Source organism: Lampris incognitus, chromosome 2 (genome assembly GCF_029633865.1).
Source record: "Lampris incognitus isolate fLamInc1 chromosome 2, fLamInc1.hap2, whole genome shotgun sequence".
NCBI classification, from domain to species: Eukaryota; Metazoa; Chordata; class Actinopteri; order Lampriformes; family Lampridae; genus Lampris; species Lampris incognitus.
Genome location: NC_079212.1, coordinates 143,773,843 through 143,796,904, shown reverse-complemented (window position 1 = coordinate 143,796,904; position 23,062 = coordinate 143,773,843). Strand labels below are relative to the sequence as shown.

At 44.3% G+C, this 23,062-nt stretch overlaps 1 protein-coding gene across 2 annotated transcripts in view; it reads left to right on the top strand.

Annotated features, from left to right (window-relative positions):
* Nucleotides 1-16,203, top strand: part of LOC130107556 (protein TASOR-like) — a 75,034-nt gene extending 58,831 nt beyond the window's left edge. For both annotated transcript variants that reach the window (XM_056274213.1, XM_056274212.1), the window contains 8 exons: nt 4,978-6,347; nt 6,580-6,699; nt 6,965-7,124; nt 7,736-7,844; nt 9,248-9,426; nt 13,268-13,414; nt 14,124-15,015; nt 15,502-16,203. In XM_056274213.1, coding sequence (XP_056130188.1) covers nt 4,978-6,347; nt 6,580-6,699; nt 6,965-7,124; nt 7,736-7,844; nt 9,248-9,426; nt 13,268-13,414; nt 14,124-15,015; nt 15,502-15,961 — 3,437 coding nt within the window. In that variant the 3' untranslated portion in view covers nt 15,962-16,203. The remainder of the gene's footprint in view (nt 1-4,977; nt 6,348-6,579; nt 6,700-6,964; nt 7,125-7,735; nt 7,845-9,247; nt 9,427-13,267; nt 13,415-14,123; nt 15,016-15,501) is intronic.
* Nucleotides 16,204-23,062: the final 6,859 nt, after the last annotated feature.

Here is a 23,062-nt window from a genome sequence, read left to right as displayed (position 1 = left end):
GTCCATTGTTGGTCCTTACAAGTTTTTATCACAAGACCTTCTGCTGCAGTTTCTAAGCTTTTGTAACCTGCAGTCAATGCCACCAGTCAGAAATAATTGCCTTCCCTCTTCGTCAGTACATATCAGTCCACAGACAGACAATCTGGAGACTAGGTGTCTTTGAAAAAGGCACAGGGGAAGCATCTCATGCATATGATAATGGTTCTTGATCAGATCCTCAGGGACTGCCAGAACTGCTGGTTTTCTGTTCTGCCAGATAGTTAATTACATTCATCTTTTGTGTCAGGTCTAAAAACTCCCTGGGTGGTTCTCAGTAAGTGCAATTATACACTGCCTTGCAAAAGTGTTCAACCCCCTTGACACTCATCACTAATTTCTGGCTTGTAAAAGATACTCATACATTTGTTCCTGAACAATATTATTTTTGTGAACCCATAAGCTCTAACAGCATGTTCCCAAAGCCAAAATAAGTTATGTTTCACTGACTTTTTTAAAATAAATTAAAAACTAAGATATGGTGCTTGCAGAAGTATTCAACCCCCACATATCAATCCTTTGTAGAGTACCCTTTTGCTGCAGTAACAGCCATGATTTTCTTGGGGTAAGTATGTACAAGCTTTGCACATTCTTCTGGAGTAATTTTTGCCCATCCTTCTTGGCAGAATTTGTACAGGTCTTGCAGGTTGGTGGGATGGCACCTCTGGACTGTGATTTTCAGTCTGTTCCACAGATTTCCAATGGGGTTGAGGTCCGGACTTTGACTTGGCCCCTCCAAAACGTTCACCTTTTTGTTGCCGAGCCATGCCATTGTTGCTTTAGCGTTGTGCTGAGGATCATTGTCCTGCTGGAAAGTGAACCTTCTCCCAACCTTCAGTTTTATGGCAGACTGCAGCATGTTTTCTTCCAATATTTCCCCATATTTAGCTCTATCCATTCTTCCCTCGTTTTGAACAAGGTTCCCAGTGCCTGCAGATGAAAAACAACCCTATAGCATTATACTGCTGCCGCCTTGCTTCACTGTAGGGAGGGTGTTTTTTAGGGCATGAGCAGTGTTAGGTTTGCACCACACAACGCTTTGAGTTTTGGCCAAAAAGCTCAACTTCCGTCTCATCTGATCACAAAACCTTTACCCACGTCCTAACTTGGTCTCTCTCATGCTTGATAGCAAACTCGAAGCATGCATATGTGTGAAGCATATGTGTAGTTTTGAGCAACGGCTTCTTTCTTGCCACCCTCCCATACAGGCCAGATTTATGGAAAGCCATGATATGGTTGACTCATGCACATTTACTCCAGTTTCAGCCACTGACCTCTGGAGCTTCTTCAAAGTGACTCCAGGATCATCTGTGGCTTTCCTCACCAGCCCACATCTTGCTCGGGCACTTAGCTTTGAGGGACGGCCCGTCCTACAAAGCGTCTGGGTGGTGTGATGCAACTTCCACTTTCTGACAGTGGATCCAACAGTGTTGCGTGGGACATCCAAACACTTGGATATTGTTTTGTATCCCTTTCCTGCCTTCTGCATTTTAATCACTTGGTCTCTTACTTCATTCAGTATGATGCTCCTCTGTCTTCATTTTCTGGTGGAGTTCATGCTCGGCTAGTGAACTTTACACAGAGTCCTTTTTCTACCCATAAACGAGACTGTTACTTTAACATCTTACAGGTGCACACTAATCATGTCCAATTGTGTTTACCTGAGTTTGTTTTAGGAATAATTTGTCGTTTGTGTAAACTTGGACCCTTCAGAGCACAAGGGGTTGAATACTTACGCAAGCACTATATTTTAGTTTTTATTTTATTAATAAAAAGTCAGCAAAACATAACTTATTTTGGCTTTGGTAACATGCAGTTAGAGCTTATGGGTTCACAAAAATAATATTGTTCAGGAACAGATGTGTGAGTATCTTTTATAATCCAGAAATTAGTGATGACTGTCAAGGGGGTTGAATACTTTTGCGAGACACTATGTGTACTTTTGTCCTAATGAACTCATGAAACGTCACCTGTTGCAACCCAAGTACTGTTCCAAAACATAAGTTGGCATTTATATTTTTTCTTCTTTTGGCTGTTCCCGTAAGGGGTCACCACAGCAGATCATCTGTCTCCATCTCTTCCTGTCCTCTGCATCTTCCTCTGTCACGCCAGCCACCTGCATGTCCTCCCACACCACATCCATAAACCTCCTCTTTGGCCTTCCTCTTCTCTTCATGCCCATCAGTTCCATATTCAGCATCCTTTCCCAGTATACCCAGCATCTCTCCTACACGCATGTCCATACCATCTCAATCTTGCCTCTCTTGCTTTGTGTACTCACTCCTAATCCTGTCCTCCTTCATCACTCCCAATTAAAATCTTGCATCTTCAACTCTGCTACCTCCAGCTCCACCTCCTGTCTTTTCATCAGTGCCACTGTCTCCAAACCACACAACATAGCTAGTCTCACAACCTTCCCTTTAACTCTTGCTGGTAACCCTCTGTCGCAAATCACTCCTGATACTCTTCTCCACCCACTCCACCCTGCCTGCACTCTCTTGTTCACCTCTCTTCTGCACTCCCCGTTAGTTTGGACAGTTGACCCCAAGTATTTAAACTCATCCACCTTCTTCACCTCTACTCCTTGCATCCTCACCATTCCACTGTCCTCCCTCTCATTCACGCATAGGCATTCCATCTTGCCCCTACTGACTTTCCTCTTCTCTCCAGTGCATACCTCCACCTCCAGGTTGTCCTCTACCTGCACCCTATTGTCGCTACAGATCACAATGTCATCCGCAAACATCATAGTCCATGGAGACTCCGGCCTGATCTCATTCGTCAACCTGTCCATCACCATTGCAAACAAGAAAAGGCTCAGAGCCAATCCTTGAGTCTAATGATTCCCACCTCCACCTTGAACCCATCTGTCACTCCTACCACACACCTCACCACTGTCACACTTCCCTCATACATATCCTGCACCACTCTTATATACTTATCTGCCACTCCCAACCTCCTCATATAATACCACACCTCCTCTCTCGGCACCCTGTCATATGCTTTCTCTAAAGACACAATGTAACTCCTTCTGACCTTCTCTATACTTCTCCATCAACATTCTCAAAGCAAACATCACATCTGTAGTGCTCTTGCATGGCATGAAACCATACTGCTGCTCACTATTCACCTGTCTTCTTAACTGCTCTTTCCCATAACTTCATGCTGTTGCAGATCACCTTTATACCTCTGTAGTTACTGCAGCTCTTTACATCACCCTTATTCTTGAAGGTTGGCATTTATACAACGCTTCAAATTACCAGATGTGTTCTTGATCCGCCCACTAAATTCAGGATACATTGATTGATGACTTGACAGAGCTGAGATACACAAACAAACCATCATTCATTTAATAGCAGTGAAAAAAAGCAGGAACGCAAAGCCCACAGCTTTAAGTTGTCATCAAATTAACTTCTGAGAAAGTCTGTGCTGAGAAATCAACAGTGTAGATTTCAATTATTTGCCCCTTTTTGGAAAAGTAAAGCCAGTTTAAAAATTTGCTTCAGCTTTTTGGAGCTAGGATACCCCACTAGCTCCAGCAAGCCCCTCTCATCTCAAACTGTAAACTTAGTTTTCTACGAGCAGCGATTTGTTGGTGTGTACTTGCAAGTTCTTGCCAGTTATGTACGCCTCATGATTCGCCAATCAAGTAATCCTCAAGAACATGAGCTCATTCTCTGAGAAATGCCCCCCGATTAGACGCTGGAATACCTGATACAGGTGAATGTAATTAACTACATGGTAGAACAGAAAACCAGCAATACCGGTGGTATCTGAGGATCAGAACCATGCCCCAAAAAGTAATAAGGAGATCCGCTTCAGGGGTACTCATTAGTGAACTGTACTGTATACTGTTCTATTGAGATCTAGTGAACAACCTGCCAAGATACTTTACTAATGTTTGTTCATTAAAATAGAAAAATACAGTGACTGATATGTAACACTGGTTCAGAGGAGAATAGAGCAGTATTAACTCAAATAAAAAATTCTTAAATTCAGTACACTGTACTCTAAAATGAAGAAAACAAGTTACTCAGCTGCCTTCAATGCAGCTGTGATGTAGAAGTTCTGCATTCATTTTTTAGTTGGACCCTGATGTAGAGATCATGTCCTCGCACAGGTACGCGGTTATAGCACATGTAATGATGTTTAGATGTTCACGATGTTGTTAAAGCTCAGCCTCTGGAGAATGCTTGATATAGCGAACATCCGAGACTCCGAGTCCTACCTGGTATTAGCTTCTCACTGCAGGATGACGCCTTGCTTGGGTTTTCTGCAGCATACATGTGATTGCTTTCCTTGTATTTCTGAGCATGTTTCATCTGAACATAATGGATAAGTATCGCCACCTTTCACATCAACTTTCACAAGGCATATTTTGCTGAAAATGTGCTGCCACTCTATGATGGCAGCACATTTTCAGTAACATGGACATGTGTTGTGAAACCCAAAACATGTCCATGGTACTGAGGTTATGCTGCTGTTTTTCACCAACCACTCGTCTTTCACCATTTCATCTTTCACCATTTTCCCCTGCAACTTTTAAAAAATGCACATAAATGAAATATATAAGGGCATCTCTCTTGCATCAGATGTTTCGAGACAGGCGCTAACATAACTGAACTATTGCATAGAGAAAGGAGAATCTGGGCCATTTCACCAGAACTGAACCCAAAAAAGTCCCTGGAGCATTTGTTAGTATGGTACTTATTTAATAAGGAAGTGACTGTTTTGCTGTAGTGACTATCATTTCAACGCACAATGTGATGTCATCGGAGTCAAAACAGTCGATCAGATTTTGACTCAAAAGATGCACAATACAGACAAAATCCATATACCAGTTTAATCTTCGTACCAGTGATTCCCTGAATCCTGACATGTAATGAACAGACTGAGAGACATCCAAGATGTCAGTTTGAGACAAAAGTCTTTCTCTTACAGGAGTAACAGAGGAGACGGAGGAGAAATCTCAGCCTGAAGAAGAGGAGAGGAGGAACCAGGAGGAGTCACCCTCATCCCTGCCCCCGGTGCCACAGCCTTTTGAGGAGCTGCAGAAGGAAGAGTCAGGAGAGGAAATAGGGGAGGTGACGGAGCAAGGAGGAGAGCTGGTGGAGGAGAGAGAGGAGGTGGAGATGCAGCAAAAGGACCAGGTGGGAGGGGGAGAGGAGGCAGTAGAAGTGATAGAGATACTAGATGACTCCCCCCCTCCTTCTCCTCGTGCTCCATTTAGAGACATTGATGGGATTTTGCAGGAGCACCTGGGCGACTTATCCTCTGAGTTCCAACACCTCCTGCAGGGGGAGAGTATACACTACAGCCCCGAGCACACATCCACACTGCCCTCGAAGGTGCTAATGCCATTTTCACAGTATGTGTCTATGTGTAGCCCCAGCTCTTCGTTCCAGAGCTACGTTGGCTTGCTGAGGCACAACATCAATGACATACTGCTAGACTCCAACTGTGTCAGGCTTCACCAAGAGGTGGAAACTGAAGCTGCGCTGGCCAGCAGAGTCAGTGATTTTGTGGCTGGTATCAGAGCAGCTAACACCAGCGTAAGCAGAGCTGATAACACATCAGCAGACTGTAGCGATGACACAGCAGCTAGCAATGGTGGATTGGTCGATCAGGACACTCTGATGCCCATGAGTGGGGAGCTCTGGCGTCACCACGCCACCAGCCAACAATTTTCAAACGATAGAACTGTCTCACACACACCCTCCAACGTCTCTCTGTCTGTCTCTACCTCTGCATCTGTCTGTCCCTCTCTGTATGAGCCTGTCTCCGAACGGTTAGTGGACAGACCTTTTGTTAGGTCTGACCCCCCAGTTACTGGCACGGCCTCCCCCAGCCGCCCCTGCTCCCGGGCATCCAACCCAACCCAGCATAATTTCTGGTTACCACAGCAACAATCTGAATTCAGTCCTTCAAAACAAACGCAAGGTGTCTGTAACCCCCACCTTCTGTACCGCCCCGGTGGAGAAGGGGGAAGCCGGCTATCGGACTCCGTCAGCGAGGTGAGGTTGCAGGGCTTCAGCGGGGCACCTCCTCCCTCCTCGGAGCTGTTGGACCCCGCCCACGTTTCCCCGGGACTCCCCGTGGCCCCTACCATCTCCTGTTCCCCCACAGTGTCCATTCCTGGGCAGGAGCAGGAACCTGCCACTACTGCCACGGACATCAGCTCCGTGATCAGCCAACTGCATCCCGCGGTGTTCAGCAGCCTGGTGGAAATAATCAAAGACGTCAGGAGGAACTCGATGCAGTTCTACGTCCACAGCACGGAGCAGGAGGACCAGGTCTACGAGGACATTAAGGTGACTGACCCACAGAGAACCACTTACCACCACAGATTATAGTGTACGGGGAAATCTTTGAGACGCTAGAAGGTTTAAAGTGATCAGGACAGCCAACGTTTTCCTGATCCAGCGCCGAACAACCACATCCTTCATATTTGTTTATATAGAACTGCAATTTATCTCACTTTATTTTATTCCATAGTCGTCCATTTTCAGTGAAATGAAATTGAACTTGTGTTTGTGTGTGTAGGAGTATCTCTTAAAACAGAGGTATGTAGAGCAGAGCCCCGTGGCGTTCTTGGATCAGGAGACTGAAGACCGACTGCTGGTGGTCATCCAAAACAAACATATAGCAGAGCACATCCACAAGGTACACACATATGCACGATTCATATATACACACAACGTACACACACAGCCACAAGGTAGACACGCATAAAAATACAAACAAACCCCATTAACAAAAGACACACACTCACATAGTGCCTAGTGATGAATTAACGATGGAGGAAACCTGATGAAGTCTGGCTGAAGGTTGAAGCTGAAACACAAGACGGTGGCCGGTAACACTAACAGTGGTCACTGCGTTTGTGTGCGTGTGTGTTGATCTATGTCCGTGTGTTTCTGTGAGTCAGATCCCGGGGCTGGTGTCCCTGAAGCGGCATCACTCGGTGATGTTCGTGGGCATTGACAGCACGGATGACTTAAGGAACAGCAGTCATACTGACCTCTTTGTCTCCGGAGGCTTCATCGTTTCTGACGAGTTCGTCCTCAACCCTGACTTCATCACGCACGGTAAAACCCCGTCTGCCGGTCTCCTCCAGCAGAGTTTAACCCCATGTCTCATTCTGTGCTGTAACATGCGTTTCAAAAAATTGTCAAGATTATTATCGTTGTGGGCGTCCGGGTAGCGCAGCAGTCTATTGCGTTGCCTACCAACACGGGAATCGCCGGCTCGAATCCCCGTTACCTCCGGCTTGGTCGGGCGTCCCTACAGACACAATTGGTCAGGTGAATTGGCCGTATTCAATTGTCCCTAGGTGTGTGCGTGTGTGCGTGTGTGTGTGCGCGCGCTCTGTGATGGTCTGGCAGCCTGTCCAGGGTGTCTTCCTGCCTGCTGCCCAATGATTGCTGGGGTAGGCTCCAGCGACCCTGAGATCAGGATAAGCGGTTCGGATAATGGATGGATGGAAGTGCTTAGCCGATAATACAGTCGGATGAACTCATAACAGCACAATATGTGTTGGGAAATGTCTGCCCCTGTAAAATACTAGTCAAAGTCACAGTCCACATTTCTGTCAAGACTTTTTTTTCCTGTCCAGAGTGTTTGTTTTTTGTTTTTTAACTCACATTCAACAACCTGTAAACATGTGTTTTATTTTCTTGTATTGGATGCGTTTGTTCAGAACGTCTGCGTGCTTTGCTGAGTTTCCTGGAGCAGCAGAGCTCAGCAGAGAGTGTTTGGAGGTGGAGAGTCCACTGCAAGACCCAGAGTAAGCTCAAACAACAAGCAAGGTACTTACATTTACACTAGATTACTACAATCATGCAATACAGTACAACACCCAAGTACTAATGCCACTACTTTACTGCACTACCAGATACTACAATTATTACACTTCACGACAAAGTATCAGCCTTTACAACATAATTTAGCTCCCAAGTTACCACAAGAGTGGGCATAGTACCAAGAAAGCAAGAATTAAGTTAGCTATGAATTATGGGAATTGGCATCACCTTGACCAATCTCATGGCTAGGATGAATCTAGCTGTTGTGTTATATGAGTGAACATTCAGTTGTGTCCCCATATCAGTTATGGTTTACACTTGATTGGTTCAAGAGAGGTTAATGGAGTGTCCGGGTAGCGTAGCGGTCTATTCCGTTGCCTACCAACATGGGGATCGGCAGTTCGAATCCCTGTGTTACCTCCGGCTTGGTCGGGCGTCCCTACAGACACAATTGGCCGTGTCTGTGGCTGGGAAGCCGGATGTGGGTATGTGTCCTGGTCGCTGCACTAGCGCCTCCTCTGGTTGGTCGGGGAGCCTGTTCGGAGGGGGAGGGGGAACTGGGGGGAATAGTGTGATCCTCCCACGCACTACGTTCCCCTGGTGAAACTCCTGACTGTCAGATGAAAAGAGGCGGCTAGCAAATCCATGTGTATCAGAGGAGGTATGTGGTAGTCTGCAGCCCTCCCCGGGTCGGCAGAGGGGGTGGAGCAGCAACCGGGACGGCTCGGAAAAGTGGGGTAATTGACCAAGTACAATTGGGAAGAAAAGGGTGTGTGTGGGGGGGGGTGATTAATGGAGTATTTTGAGTGAGCGTTAACCATATTAACAGCTTTTTCCTCATCTGCATGGTGTCACTGGGAGTAAGTGTATTTTGATTAAAAATGTTGAGTATTCTGTTATTAGTCTGGTGATGTGAAGGCTATTTCTGCATGTGAACCGCCGTATGGAGGGACGGCACTGATAAGGACTTGGTGAATTTATCGTTCATATAGAAAAATTATAGGCCCTGTGATGGCCTGGCGGCCTGTCCAGGGTGTCTCCCCGCCTGCCGCCCAATGACTGCTGGGATAGGCTCCAGCATCCCCGCGACCCTGACAGCAGGATAAGCGGTTTGGATAATGGATGGAATAATCAGAGAAACTAAAACACTAAGCCTTTTGAAGACCAAGCCTGAAACTGTCCTCATGTTTATATGAAAAAGACCAGACCGTGAATAACAGTGAATGATGTGAAAAGCCCCTTGTGCAGCATGCCCCTACCCTGCCCCAACGGGTTTCTGTCCTGGCTATAAACCACAGCCAAAGGTTCTGTTGCAGTCAGAATATTAAACTGGAATGTGTTGGGTTTTTTCTCCAGTCAACTGTCTGATCTCAGCCTTGCATGCCTCTGTCTCTTTATTGGTCGGTCAGATTCAAGCGGGACGCAGCCAGCATATTAGACGTGCTCACAGCTTATCAGAAGCATCTGATTGTGGAGTTCCTCCCCTACCATCACTGTGACATGCCCAACTGCCAATCACCAGACCTCAAGTGTCTGGTAGAACTACAGGCTCGATACACTCGACACAGGCATATAATTTTTTTAACAGGTACACACACACACACACACACACTCTGCTTGGCATCCTCCTCATCATATTCTTCATATATTTTATAATTCCATTATAATTCTGTTATCCTCATTGAATTGGTGTATTATATAAATTGTGTAAACACAACAGCGGCACAGTGGTGCACTGGTTAGCGCGGTCGCCTCACAGCAAGAAGGTGCTGGGTTCGAGCCCCGGGGTAGTCCAACCTTGGGGTTCGTCCCGGGTCATCCTCTGTGTGGAGTTTGCATGTTCTCCCCGTGTCTGTGTGGTTTTCCTCCAGGTGCTCCGGTTTCCTTCCACAGTCCAAAGACATGTAGGTCAGATGAATTAGCTGTACTAAATTGCCCCTAGGTATGAATGTGTGTGTGTCGGCCCTGTGATGGCCTGACGGCCTGTCCAGGCTGTCGCCCCGCCTGCTGCCCAATGACTGCTGGGATAGGCTCCAGCATCTCGCGACCCTGAGAGCAGGATAAGCGGTTTGGATAATGGATGGATGGATGGTAATACCCTCTGACGATACTATTAACTACCACTTTTCAGTCTTGCTTTTATTAGTAAATAATGCCCAGGTGTTAACTAAGGTTGTTAAATACTTAACATGAATAATGTTATGTTAAGCTGATTTTGACAAATACAAAACCAATAAGCTGTTGACATGAAACCTGGTGGAAGATTAGACCCAAGTAGCAGATTAAAGTTAGAGGAATATCTACTGTGGTTTAATCTGTCATTGTACATAAACATTATATCAACAACTTGGCTAAAAAGTAAGTTGTTGGTTCTGTTATATGCTACATTAACATGAGAACGACCGGGATTTCACCCCTACATAAAACGACCATGGGCGGTCAAAATGACCGCCACGGTTTTTAAACTATATTCTGTCAAGATAAATACCCAACTGAGATATCAATGCATTGCATATGTTAGTATGTCTGTTAGGTAACAACTGACACCAAAATTAACATTTTAACAACTTTAATACTATTTTTCAAACAATTTAAAATGGCCGCTGTCCTACTACTACTACTTTCAGATGCTCCCGTTAGGAGTCGTCACAGCGGATCGTCCGTTTCCATTTCTTAAAATGGCCGCTGTCCAACGCCTGTAAATACTGCAGTGCCTCGGTGGTAGTCATGGTGCGTCTGTAACCAGACATGTTGACAATAATCATAAATCAAGTTTAGACTATTTCTCTGCACTGGAGGACGCTAAGTGTGTTTCTAGGACAGAGCAACGAACTTCACGAAGGAAATGACGCGACCAATACACGTCATAAATAGTGACATGACGCACACGATCACACGCAAATTACCAGCAGCCATTTTGACCGCTCATGGTCGTTTTAGGTAGATTTTATAATAACTACTTTTTGGCGCAATTGATCTAAAATTCATTTTAATGCAAATATATGCAATTTTAGGAGCATTCAGGGAGCGGCAGGTCTGTATCTTTTTCCCCCTCACAAAGTTATTAAACTTTGAACATCCAAAACCGCCAAAATGACTGCCATGGTCATTCTAGTGTTAAGACTCATTAGAGACGTCTAATAAACACAACCACTGCTGAAGTATTCCATTTAACTAATGAACCACCAACCATGAAGTATTCCATGTTAACTATTGAACCACCAACCATGAAGTATTCCATGTAACTACTGAACCACCAACCATGAAGTATTCCATGTTAACTACTGAACCACCAGCCATGAAGTATTCCATGTAACTACTGAACCACCAACCATGAAGTATTCCATGTTAACTACTGAACCACCAACCATGAAGTATTCCATGTTAACTACTGAACCACCAACCATGAAGTATTCCATGTAACTACTGAACCACCAACCATGAAGTATTCCATGTAACTAATGAACCACCAACCGTGAAGTAGTCCATGTAACTAATGAACCACCAACCATGAAGTAGTCCATGTAACTAATGAACCACCAACCATGAAGTAGTCCATGTTAACTATTGAACCACCAACCATGAAGTATTCCATGTAACTACTGAACCACCAACCATGAAGTATTCCATGTTAACTATTGAACCACCAACCATGAAGTATTCCATGTTAACTACTGAACCACCAACCATGAAGTAGTCCATGTAACTATTGAACCACATACCATGAAGTATTCCATGTAACTACTGAACCACCAACCATGAAGTATTCCATGTAACTAATGAAACACCAACCATGAAGTAGTCCATGTAACTGCTCAACCACCAACCATGAAGTATTCCATGTAACTACTGAACCACCAACCATGAAGTATTCCATAAAACTACTGAACCACCAACCATTTAGTATTCCATATAACTACAGAACCACCAACCCTGAAGTATTCCATGTAACTACTGAACCACCAACCATGAAGTATTCCATATAACTGCTGAACCACCAACCATGAAGTATTCCATGTTAACTACTGAACCACCAACCATGAAGTATTCCATGTTAACTACTGAACCACCAACCATGAAGTATTCCATGTAACTACTGAACCACCAACCATGAAGTATTCCATGTAACTAATGAACCACCAACCGTGAAGTAGTCCATGTAACTAATGAACCACCAACCATGAAGTAGTCCATGTAACTAATGAACCACCAACCATGAAGTAGTCCATGTTAACTATTGAACCACCAACCATGAAGTATTCCATGTAACTACTGAACCACCAACCATGAAGTATTCCATGTTAACTATTGAACCACCAACCATGAAGTATTCCATGTTAACTACTGAACCACCAACCATGAAGTAGTCCATGTAACTATTGAACCACATACCATGAAGTATTCCATGTAACTACTGAACCACCAACCATGAAGTATTCCATGTAACTAATGAAACACCAACCATGAAGTAGTCCATGTAACTGCTCAACCACCAACCATGAAGTATTCCATGTAACTACTGAACCACCAACCATGAAGTATTCCATAAAACTACTGAACCACCAACCATGAAGTATTCCATATAACTACAGAACCACCAACCCTGAAGTATTCCATGTAACTACTGAACCACCAACCATGAAGTATTCCATATAACTGCTGAACCACCAACCATGAAGTATTCCATATAACTACTGAACCACCAACCCTGAAGTATTCCATATAACTACTGAACCACCAACCATGAAGTATTCCATATAACTACAGAACCACCAACCCTGAAGTATTCCATAAAACTACTGAACCACCAACCATGAAGTATTCCATATAACTGCTGAACCACCAACCATGAAGTATTCCATATAACTACTGAACCACCAACCATGAAGTATTCCATATAACTGCTGAACCACCAACCATGAAGTATTCCATATTATTACAGAACCACCAACCATGAAGTATTCCATATAACTACTGAACCACCAACCATGAAGTATTCCGTATAACTACAGAACCACCAACCATGAAGCGTTTTATTATTGAACCTTAACGATTGAAACAGAACAACATTACTCTGCTCTGTCCGCCCATCTGTCCTTTGTCATTATTGTCAGTAACATCTTCATTAATATTTTTAGCTCCGTGACTCATCAGTTAAACAATATTGTTGTTTACTATCAGTTTACTCCCTATTTTATCCTGTGTCATTGTCAGATTCCCCCTTTATAACGCTGCCTGTAAACAGTCAGTTGTTTGTTGTTGAAAATATAATTTCTGTTATCATAACCATTCTATCTTGTTTCCTTCTCAGGGCAGTTCTAATGATCTGTGCAGTAATCTAGATATGATTGATTTCCTGTTTTAGTCATTAATATTGGGGTAGGTTGATTTTAGTTTTTAAATGCATCATGTGTCATTTCACTTCTCAGAGCGTCGCTTTGAAATGTTTCCGAACTACTTCAGCAGCGGCATCATCATCGCTAACATTGATGACATCATGCACAACTTCTCCAACCTGGTTGGTTATCATGACATCAAGAAAGCACAGCCAACTACAGGCGACCTTGCTCCCAAAGGTACTCCTTATTGGTCAGTTGTGTTGACGGAAAAACCCCAGAGCTAGCATAACACTGTGGTCATGAGTTTACTTTTCTTGTACCTCCTCATTAAACCTCCCCCAAAAAATCTGAAAGATCAGAACCCAGAGCTAGCAAAACCACACGCTTCTATGCACTGCTCTGGTTTCAGAAATTAACTCACGTGGTATCTCCGTGCCACAGGGGAGAATTCTCCTACCATGGTTGCTGTTCTTACAGCCAACTGAATGTTTAGAACAACAGGATCTCCACATGATGGTCAGTTACCTGGTTACCTGACTGCTAGAGTAAAACTAAATTCATCAGCGTTGACAAGCATTTTGTAGCTGCATTCAGGATGTCAGAGGGCCTTACTCTGTTAGATCCAGTGGTTCTCAACCCTCTTTGGTTCCAAATCCCCAAAATGAAGGGTGAGCTCTCACACCTGGGAAAGATTTTTATTTACTTTTCCATCCACTTTAGTTTTTGGGGGGAAAAATCCTTTGGGCTGGTGATAACAAATGCTACATGATTAAAATCATGGTATAACAGTATATTTCAAAATGATTTCACAATCATCTTAAAAGCCCCCCGGAGGGTCTCGACCCTCATGTTAGGAAACCAATGCACTATTGCACCCGAGTCCTTTTTTTTTTTTATCTTTGTTTTTCTGTGTCTGACTTTACCCTGCTGTCTCTCTTGTCTGTAGATCTTGGTGGCCGACAGCTGAGTCATGAGGACGCCGCCCTGGGCTCTGAGCTCTCCCCTCAGTCCTTTCTTGAACAATCTGTCCACCCGCCCCTCCTCCAGCCCTCCCTCCGCCTGGGCCCTGGGACCCCGCTTCCCCCTGACCAGCTGGTCCCCGAGTCCCGCGCCACTCCCTCCTCCTCTTCCTCCTCTTGCACTGAGGGACAACAGCAGCATCACTCGGACTCGGACTTCGAAGCACTGCGATTGGCTATTTCACAGTTCAGGGCAGAGCGTCAGGTGCAGCAGCAGCTGGCAGAGCCTCAGCCGGAGTTCAGTATCGACCCAGTCCACAGCCTCCACCATGACACAGCTGATTGCGCATCCACTCCACCTGTGCCAGACCAAGCAAGACCTGCTGAGAAAAACAAGCTCACCCCTGGCAGGAAAGCTTTGGTGGCTAAGCTAGACACAATTCACTCAGCACTGGACTCTGAGCCAGGTGAGGAGGAAGAGGAGGTGGGTGGTAGAGAGGTGGCAAGGCGAGCCATGGAGCAAAGGGGCAAGGCAGGGAGAGGAGAGCAAAGAGGAGGTGTCTCAATGACAGGGATGCCCTGCAAAGAAAAGGAAGTGTGCTCGAGTGGAGAAGGACGGTTCTCAGCTAGACCTGGTCGGCCTGATGTGTCGCTCCTCACCTCTCAGGATGGCTCAGCAATGCCTACTGACATCTCTCACTCAACGTATCAGAACATAGGTGCTGCAGCAGTGGACGCCAATGACTGCATAGACTCAGTGGGTTCAGCCCATGTCAGTGCTGTGAGAGCAGATCACCGAGGGGAACATAGCTTTGTCAGAATGCCAGTAGGTGCAACCTGCAGTACCACCGCCTGTCAAATGGCGGGTGACAGAGAAAGGTAAGTAAACAAAAAAGCCAAGGAATGACAGATCGGCAATCATGTTAACTGAGCATTGCTCGGGAGCAGAACAAATATGGCTGCTGGTGGTCATGGCAGTGTCCAGATTCAACCTTTCTGCTTGGGAAAAGTTGAATCTGGTGTGTTGGTGTAAAATATCATTAGGGCTTATAAATTAGCTGACAGATGACAGGAGCATCATAATCCTTGCTGTTTACTGGCTCATCTGTACTTCTCTGTTCCTACCGGCCCCTGGGCTGTTCAGATATACATTCTGAACAAAAATCTGTAGGTTCAAGTGGTTCGGAAATTTTACTGTTCTGGTCAGTGGTGTTTTGTTTTTGCTTTTGTTTTGTTTTTTACTCCTGGTATTATTGGCATTGATTTATAGTGGTCAATTTATACTATTTATATTAAATCAATTTATATTGATTCGTAGTGGTCCATTACGTCACTACTTGACCCTTTCTCTTTGTCTTCCCCTAGAGCCCAGCCGCCAAGCCAGGAACAGCCAGTGCAGAGAATATCTCCTAATACCCCTGATAACAGCAACATCAGCAGCACTGCGGAGTCTGAGCCGGACAGCCGGCATCTAGCTCTGCAGCACCTACATCGCGAGCAGAGACAGATCCAACAGCAACAGCCCCGCCATGCAGCGCTTTCACCTTACGGGGGAGGTCTGCTCCCTCCGCCCAGTACCCTACCGCTCCTCTCCAACCAGACATTCCCCCACAGGCCAATCCTGGGGCCTCTGGCAGCACTCGGAGGAATCCTGGGGCCCGGGTCTGTCTGGTCAAGCCCTGCAGGGGCTGCCCTGGTCTGGGGCTTGCAGCAGGCAGGCATGGAATTTCCTTTACCAGGTCTGACAGGGGCGTACCACAACCCTGGGAGTCAGGGAAGTCCCAGGTACAGGGGGGGGCACAGAGGAGGCTTTCAGCGGCGATAAGCCCTTCGGTTTCTTCACATGTTGAGGAGCTAAAAACATCCTGCCTTAATTCTTCCAACAGACACTCCTGACGTCTGCGTCCTGTAAGATTTCTCTGTTTTTCTAGAAACTCCATTTTCTTTGTTGTCCTTTTTGTTGGTTTTAAATTTAAATCCTTTATTTTTTTTACACCTCCGACAGTGAGTTTGTATTAAAAGATGCTTCCCAAAACTAACTTCGTCGCCTGTCTGTTTAGGTTTATATCCCCGAGTTCACACCACCGTTGTCCTGCACTGAACATTAGCAAAGAGTCAAATCATTATGAAAACACTTCTATTCCACATTCACACAAACAACATTCGAGGAATATCAAGTCAACATTTGAAACTTGGTTACCAAGACCTTAAAATAAAGCAAGGTTAAAGGTCACCAGGATCTCAGAAATTTTTTTTACTGTGGGTTTCAGATCTGGTCTCCTCCAGTCTGTCTGAACAGACTGAACTGGTTTAGACAAATGATTCATGTTTAGCTCATTGAGCTTCAGTGATGGAGGTGTTCGGTGCCCTTTTCCTCGCATTTATTTAAAACTGCTGAAATTCTACCTGGTTCAAAGCTATGGCTGTAGCATTTCAGCGAAAATATTCAATATAGATTGGACTAAATCAACGGTGGGTAACCATGTGCCATGGAGAGCCGTGTGTATGCGGGTTTTCATTCCAACCCGACTCCACACCAGGTGATTTCTCTGACACATTCTTCCTCTGGTTGAAGCGTTGCTAATCAGTGAAATCACCTAGAGTGGAGTCCGGCTGGAATGAAAACCTGCATACACACGGCCCTCCATGGTACATGCTCAGCCACCCCTGGGCTAGATAATCTTAACACAGTTACTAGTTTTGATGAATGTGGGACCAATATTAATTTACTACATCTTATATTAACATTTAACTACAGCATATATTCTCCTTCACTCTTAAGTGAAGGAGTTCAAGTATCTCGGGGTCTTGTTCAGGAGTGAGGGTAGGATGGAGCGGGAGATTGACAGGCGGATTGGTGCAGCATCAGCAGTAATGCGGACGTTGTACCGGACCGTTGTGGTGAAGAGGGAGCTGAGCCAGAAGGCAAAGCTCTCAATTTACCAGTCAGTCTTCGTTCCAACCCTCACCTATGGTCATGAGCTTTGGGTAGTGACCGAAAGGGTGAGATCGCGGATACAAGCGGCTGAAATGAGTTTCCTCCGTAGGGTGTCTGGACTCAGCCTTAGAGATAGGGTGAGGAGCTCGGACATCCGGAGGGAGCTCGGAGTAGAGCCGCTGCTCCTTCATGCCAAAAGGAGCCGGTTGAGGTGGATCGGGCATCTGATTAGGATGCCTCCTGGGCGCCTTCCTTTGGAGGTTTACCAGACACGTCCAACTGGGAGGAGACCCCGGGGTAGACCCAGAACTTGCTGGAGGGACTACATGTCCAGTCTGGCCTGGGAACACCTTGGGATCCCCCAGGAGGAGCTGGAGGGTGTTGCTGGGGAGAGGGATGTCTGGAGTGCCCTACTTGGCTTGCTGCCACCGCGACCCGACCCCGGAGAAGCGGCTGATGAATGAATGAGTGAATACATTCTCTATAAAATATTGCAACATTACCAATATTTCAACAGTCTTCAATATTTATCAACTGGGAACAAAAACAGTTGATATTTTAACCCGATAAAGTGCACTGGCCTGGATGCTGACTAAATAATTATCAGTGTATTTTATTCCTATTAGATATATAGTTTAAGGCTCATAACAGTGACTAGACAAAAAAAAGAAAAACTGGAGGATGGATGATGAAAAGAGGATGGATGATGAAAAACCCAGCGTTATTGCCTGGCTGAAGCGCCATAACCTGAGCAGAAGGAGTTGGACTTGTCAGGACAATATTCAGGTGTACATCATAGTTCAGTTTCTACGTTGATTTGAATCCTTCTCCACTTTTAGATGCAGCATGTGTTTGAGGAGGAGGAGGAGAGCGGTCTGAAGGATAGATGCTTATTGAAGCCACTTGACTGTTACAGCTCCAGTAGGATAAAACATCTATCTGCTCTGTAACCATTTGTGGTCCAGAACCGAACCTCTCCTGCCTGACTGCTTAGATGCCACACTCGGCGGAAGAAACGTTCATGGTGGATGGGCCCATCCACGTGGGATATGGGTTAGGCCGACGTTGGCCTTTCGAGGAAGGGGGCAGTGTGGCGAATTCTGTTGGGAGTGGTCCTGCTGGGAGTCGGGGGGTTCATTTGCATATTACCCACAATGCAGCTGAAGAGCGTTAATGTTTTGTGTTAAATGCAGCAAATTCAAGGGGGGCAGTCCGAGACCGCCACATCCGGGACGCGAACCCGTATCTCCCGCACCGCGGGCGACAACGTTAACGTCGACTAAAGGTGATGTCGCCTTGTGGTGCAGTACACCGCGTATAACTGGTTACACCTGTTTTGAAACCCAACTCTTTTACTGATCTCAACTATGGAAGTGTGTTACATAAATTGTTCCATGCCAGAAATGTACAAACAGAACAAAACAAGATAAACAAAAACAAAAACACAACCATCAAAAACAACAACATATAGACCCACACAAGAGGTTTGCTAACTTGGGTATAATCCTGAAGAATTTGCATACATTGGTAGTTTTGGTTAATTTCTTATTACAGGTTTTTAAATGTAGTAGAGTTTGAAGATATATGCTTAAATCTGTTTGTTTAAATGCTATATAAGATGGTAACTTCTTCAAAATTTTCATTTTATGAATATAGAATTTGGCTAAAATAATGAGCAAGTTAATGCCATATTGTCCATTACTGGAGAAATTAGGATTGTTGAATATCAATAACAAATCATGTTTTTTGAGTGACATGTCCTTATCAAAATATGTTTTAAGATCCAACTGGAAATCAGCCCAAAAAATTGTCACATGTACACATTGAATGAAAACATGTTCTAGAGTTTCCACCATATCATTACAAGAAGAGCATTTGTCTTCTATATTAGGAATAAATTTACAAATAATGGAATCAACAGGGTAATATCTATGTATGACTTTAAACAAAAATTCTTTGATTTTGTTACGTAACACGTATTTGTAGGGGAGTAAATACGGTGTTCAGCCACAATTCAAAGTTCAATCAGGTACAGTCAGTTAGTCATCAACGGTCTCCTACTTAGTCTGAGTCAAACCCCCGAGACAACAACACAAGAATAACCACAACATGAACACCACATCATTAAAACACAATTTTATATCTGACATTAACTGTCCCATTAGCCATTGCGCTCCCCAACCGCAGAACCGTCGACAGTCAGAGCGACCGCCTCCCCCGGGTCGCTACAGTATGGCGTCATTGTTTTGTTTGTAAGGCGCATGTGTAGCAGATTTGGAAGTGAGTGTTTACTCACTTTATTAGTAAAAATGTACTACAAGAATTCTTCTGGACTGATTCGATGGTTGTCCTCGGATACATCAATAATGAAGCCAGAAGATTTCATGTGTTCGTAGCAAACCGCGTGGAACGAATCAAGCAAAGCACAGTCTGCACATGGAGGTATGTGGCTTCTGAAGAGAATCCAGCAGATCATGCCTCAAGAGGTCTCACAGCAGAGCAACTTGTAGCTTCTAACTGGTTGTTCACAGGCCCAGCCTTTCTTTGGCAGAAAGAGCTCCCAAGCAGAGTAGTCAAGGTGGGAGAAATCGCAAGCAGTGACCCAGAGCTCAAGAAGGCCCAGGTTCATGACACCCAAGCAAAGGAAGTAAGGTCAGTGTGAGATCACCTGCACAAGTTCTCTGACTGGTCAAGAATGGTGAAAGCTATCGCAAGACTCAAGCGCTGGGCAAAGGGAATCAAAAGCCTCAAGCCAAGGTCCTGTGAAGCCACCAGTTTGGAGGAAAGGAAGGAAGCAGAGCTGACCATAATCAAGATGGTCCAACAAACAACCCTCTCTCGAGAAAGGCAGTGCCTCCAACATCAGAAGACAACACAAATCAAAGACAAGGCCAACAAATTGCATAAGTTAAGCCCATTCCTGGATGACCAAGGTATCCTCAGAGTCGGAGGTCGCTTAATTCATGCTGCCCTACATCCACATGTGACGCATCAGGCTGTCTTCCCAAGAGAGTCACGTGTCGGCACTACTCATCAAGCACTATCATGAGAGAGTGCACCATCAAGGTCGCGGAATGACCATGAATGAGCTTCGATCCAATGGATCCTAGGATGCAGCAAGGCAGTGTCATCACATATCTACAAGTGTACAAAATGCAGGAAATTTACCCAGGGTAAATTATTAACAAGGAGAAGTGGCTTTTAGTCATTATGCAGCATAGTGCTGAAACCAACTGCCTGATGGTCTTAGGAATCCCTCAACCTTTGCAATCTTTAAATCCAGACTGAAATCCTATAGTTCTCAAGTGCTTTTAACTAATTTTTTTTAAAACTCAGTCTTATTATTATTATTATTATTATTATTATAATACAAATTTATTTTAAGTTCATGCCATAATACATAACAACCGGGTGGGTCCATTCCTTGGGCCTAGGGTTAGAATGAGGTAGAAGTCTATTTGATGGATAGTGCCTTTCTTAGGATATGAGATGTTCCAAGTAGTGCGATCTTCTGTACTTCTTGTATTCTGATGTTACCTGGGATCTGTTGGGTGTATTTCTCCATCCCTTTTTTTACAAGTCCCAGGGCTCCTGTCCCTACTGGTATTGTTGTGGTTTTCATTCCCCACATTCGTTCAATCTCGATTTCAAGGCCTTTATATTTGGACAGTTTTTCAGTTACTTTTACTGAGGTGCTCCTTTCAGTCGGGAGGGACATGTCGATGAGTCGGCAGCTTTTTTCTTTTTTGTTCTTGATGATGATGTCTGGTCTGTTGGCCTTCATCTCACAATCTGTCTGTACTGGCATGTCCCATATGATTGTGATGTCATCTTTTTCTGTTACTGTTTGGGGCTCGTGCTCGTACCATTTTTCTTTTGTGTTGATGTTGAATACTTTGCCGATGTTCAAGTGCAGGTATGTGGCGGCCTTGTTGTGTCTTTGTAGGTATTCAGGTTTGGCCAGCTCAGGGCACCCTGCCACGATTTGGTCGATGGTTTCCTGGAACCGACCACATATCCTGCACGCTGGGTCTGTGCCATCTTGGAGGATTTTGCTGCGGTAGTAATTGGTCTTGATGGCCTGGTCGTGGGCAGCGATGATAAAGCCCTCTGTTTGGGATTTCAGCCCAGCTGTTTTGAGCCATTGGTTGGTCATATGTTGGTCTACATCTTTCTCACCTACTCTTTTTGGGTATTGCCTGTGCATTTGTTTCCCTTCCCATTTTTGTTTCATTTGTTCTTGGAAGTGGTGCTTTGCTTTTTGTTTGACTTTTCGGGTGTGGATGGTTGGAGCTTCATTTTCAAGTTGTGGTTTTTCAGGGATGTTGAGCTCTTTTATTATTATTATTATTATTATTATATAAAATTTCCTTTAACTTATTATCATTATTGTTGTTTTTGTTATTATTTTTTCTAATCTTCTATCCATTATCTAAACCGCTTATCCCAATCGGGGTCATGGGATGCTGGAGCCTATCCCAGCTGTCACTGGGCAGCAGGATGGGAGACACCCTGAACAGGCCACCAGTCCCATCACAAGGCTGACATATTCACCCCTAGGTACAATTTGGTACGGCCAGTTCACCTGATCTACATGTCTTTGGACTGTGGGAGGAAACCGGAGCCCCCGGAGGAAACCCACGCAGACACGGGGAGAACATGCAAACTCCACACAGAGGACGACCCGGGACGACCCCCCAAGGTTGGACTACCCCGGGGCTCGAACCCAGCACTTTCTTGCTGTGAGGCGACCGTGCTAACCACTGCACCACCGTGCCACCCTCTTTCTAATCTTATTTACTTTTATTCTTTTACTCTTTTAATTACATTTTTAATTACTTCTGTATAGATTTTGTGGTAACACTTTAGTATGAGGAACATATTCTAAGTAACAAAACCTTAATTACTAGTGAATTAGTAATGATCAAGATGTCACTTTAGTATGGGGAACATATTCTAAGTAAACAAAACCTTAATTACTAGTGAATTAGTAATGATCAAGATGTCACTTTAGTATGGGGAACATATTCTAAGTAACAAAAACTTAATTACTAGTGAATTAGTAATGATCAAGATGTCACTTTAGTATGGGGAACATATTCTAAGTAAACAAAACCTTAATTACTAGTGAATTAGTAATGATCAAGATGTCACTTTAGTATGGGGAACATATTCTAAGTAACAAAACCTTAATTACTAGTGAATTAGTAATGATCAAGATGTCACTTTAGTATGGGGAACATATTCTAAGTAAAAAAAACCTTAATTACTAGTGAATTAGTAATGATCAAGATGTCACTTTAGTATGGGGAACATATTCTAAGTAACAAAAACTTAATTACTAGTGAATTGGTAATGATCAAGATGTCACTTTAGTATGGGGAACATATTCTAAGTAACAAAAACTTAATTTAGAGTAATTTAACACTATGAACACTTGTAGTTTTGTGTGTTATGTAAGAACAGACCATATTCATTAAGTGTTAGTAAGGGAGAATAACTCTTCTTGTGGTACTACCACCTTATAAAGGCCATACTAAGCAAAGCATATTGAGATGGCACTACTAATAAGCAATACTTCTGAGGTTATAGAGGGAAAACTCATAGTTAATGGCTTACTGGTTGTATAATAAGGCCATGCAGAATACGGCATTAATAAGTGCTTAATACAGACCAATGAAGAGCCAATATGTTGCTAATTTGCATGCTAATAAGCACCTAATTAATGGTGTATATGTTCCCCATACTAAAGTGTTACCGATTTTGTCTCTAATTTTGCCCTTTTTCAGTTGGGTTGTTTAACTGTGAATAGAACTGTTTAACTTTGTGTTGTGTTCCTTTGTATCCATCCACCTCTGTGTAGGAAGCTGTCGTGGTTGCAAAGAGAACGTATGCACGTGAGACAAACTGAGCTAAATATGGAAGTGTTTCATGAACTTCCTGTGACGTCGGGGCAGGAAGTGAGCACCCAAGGGTACGACGCGGGGA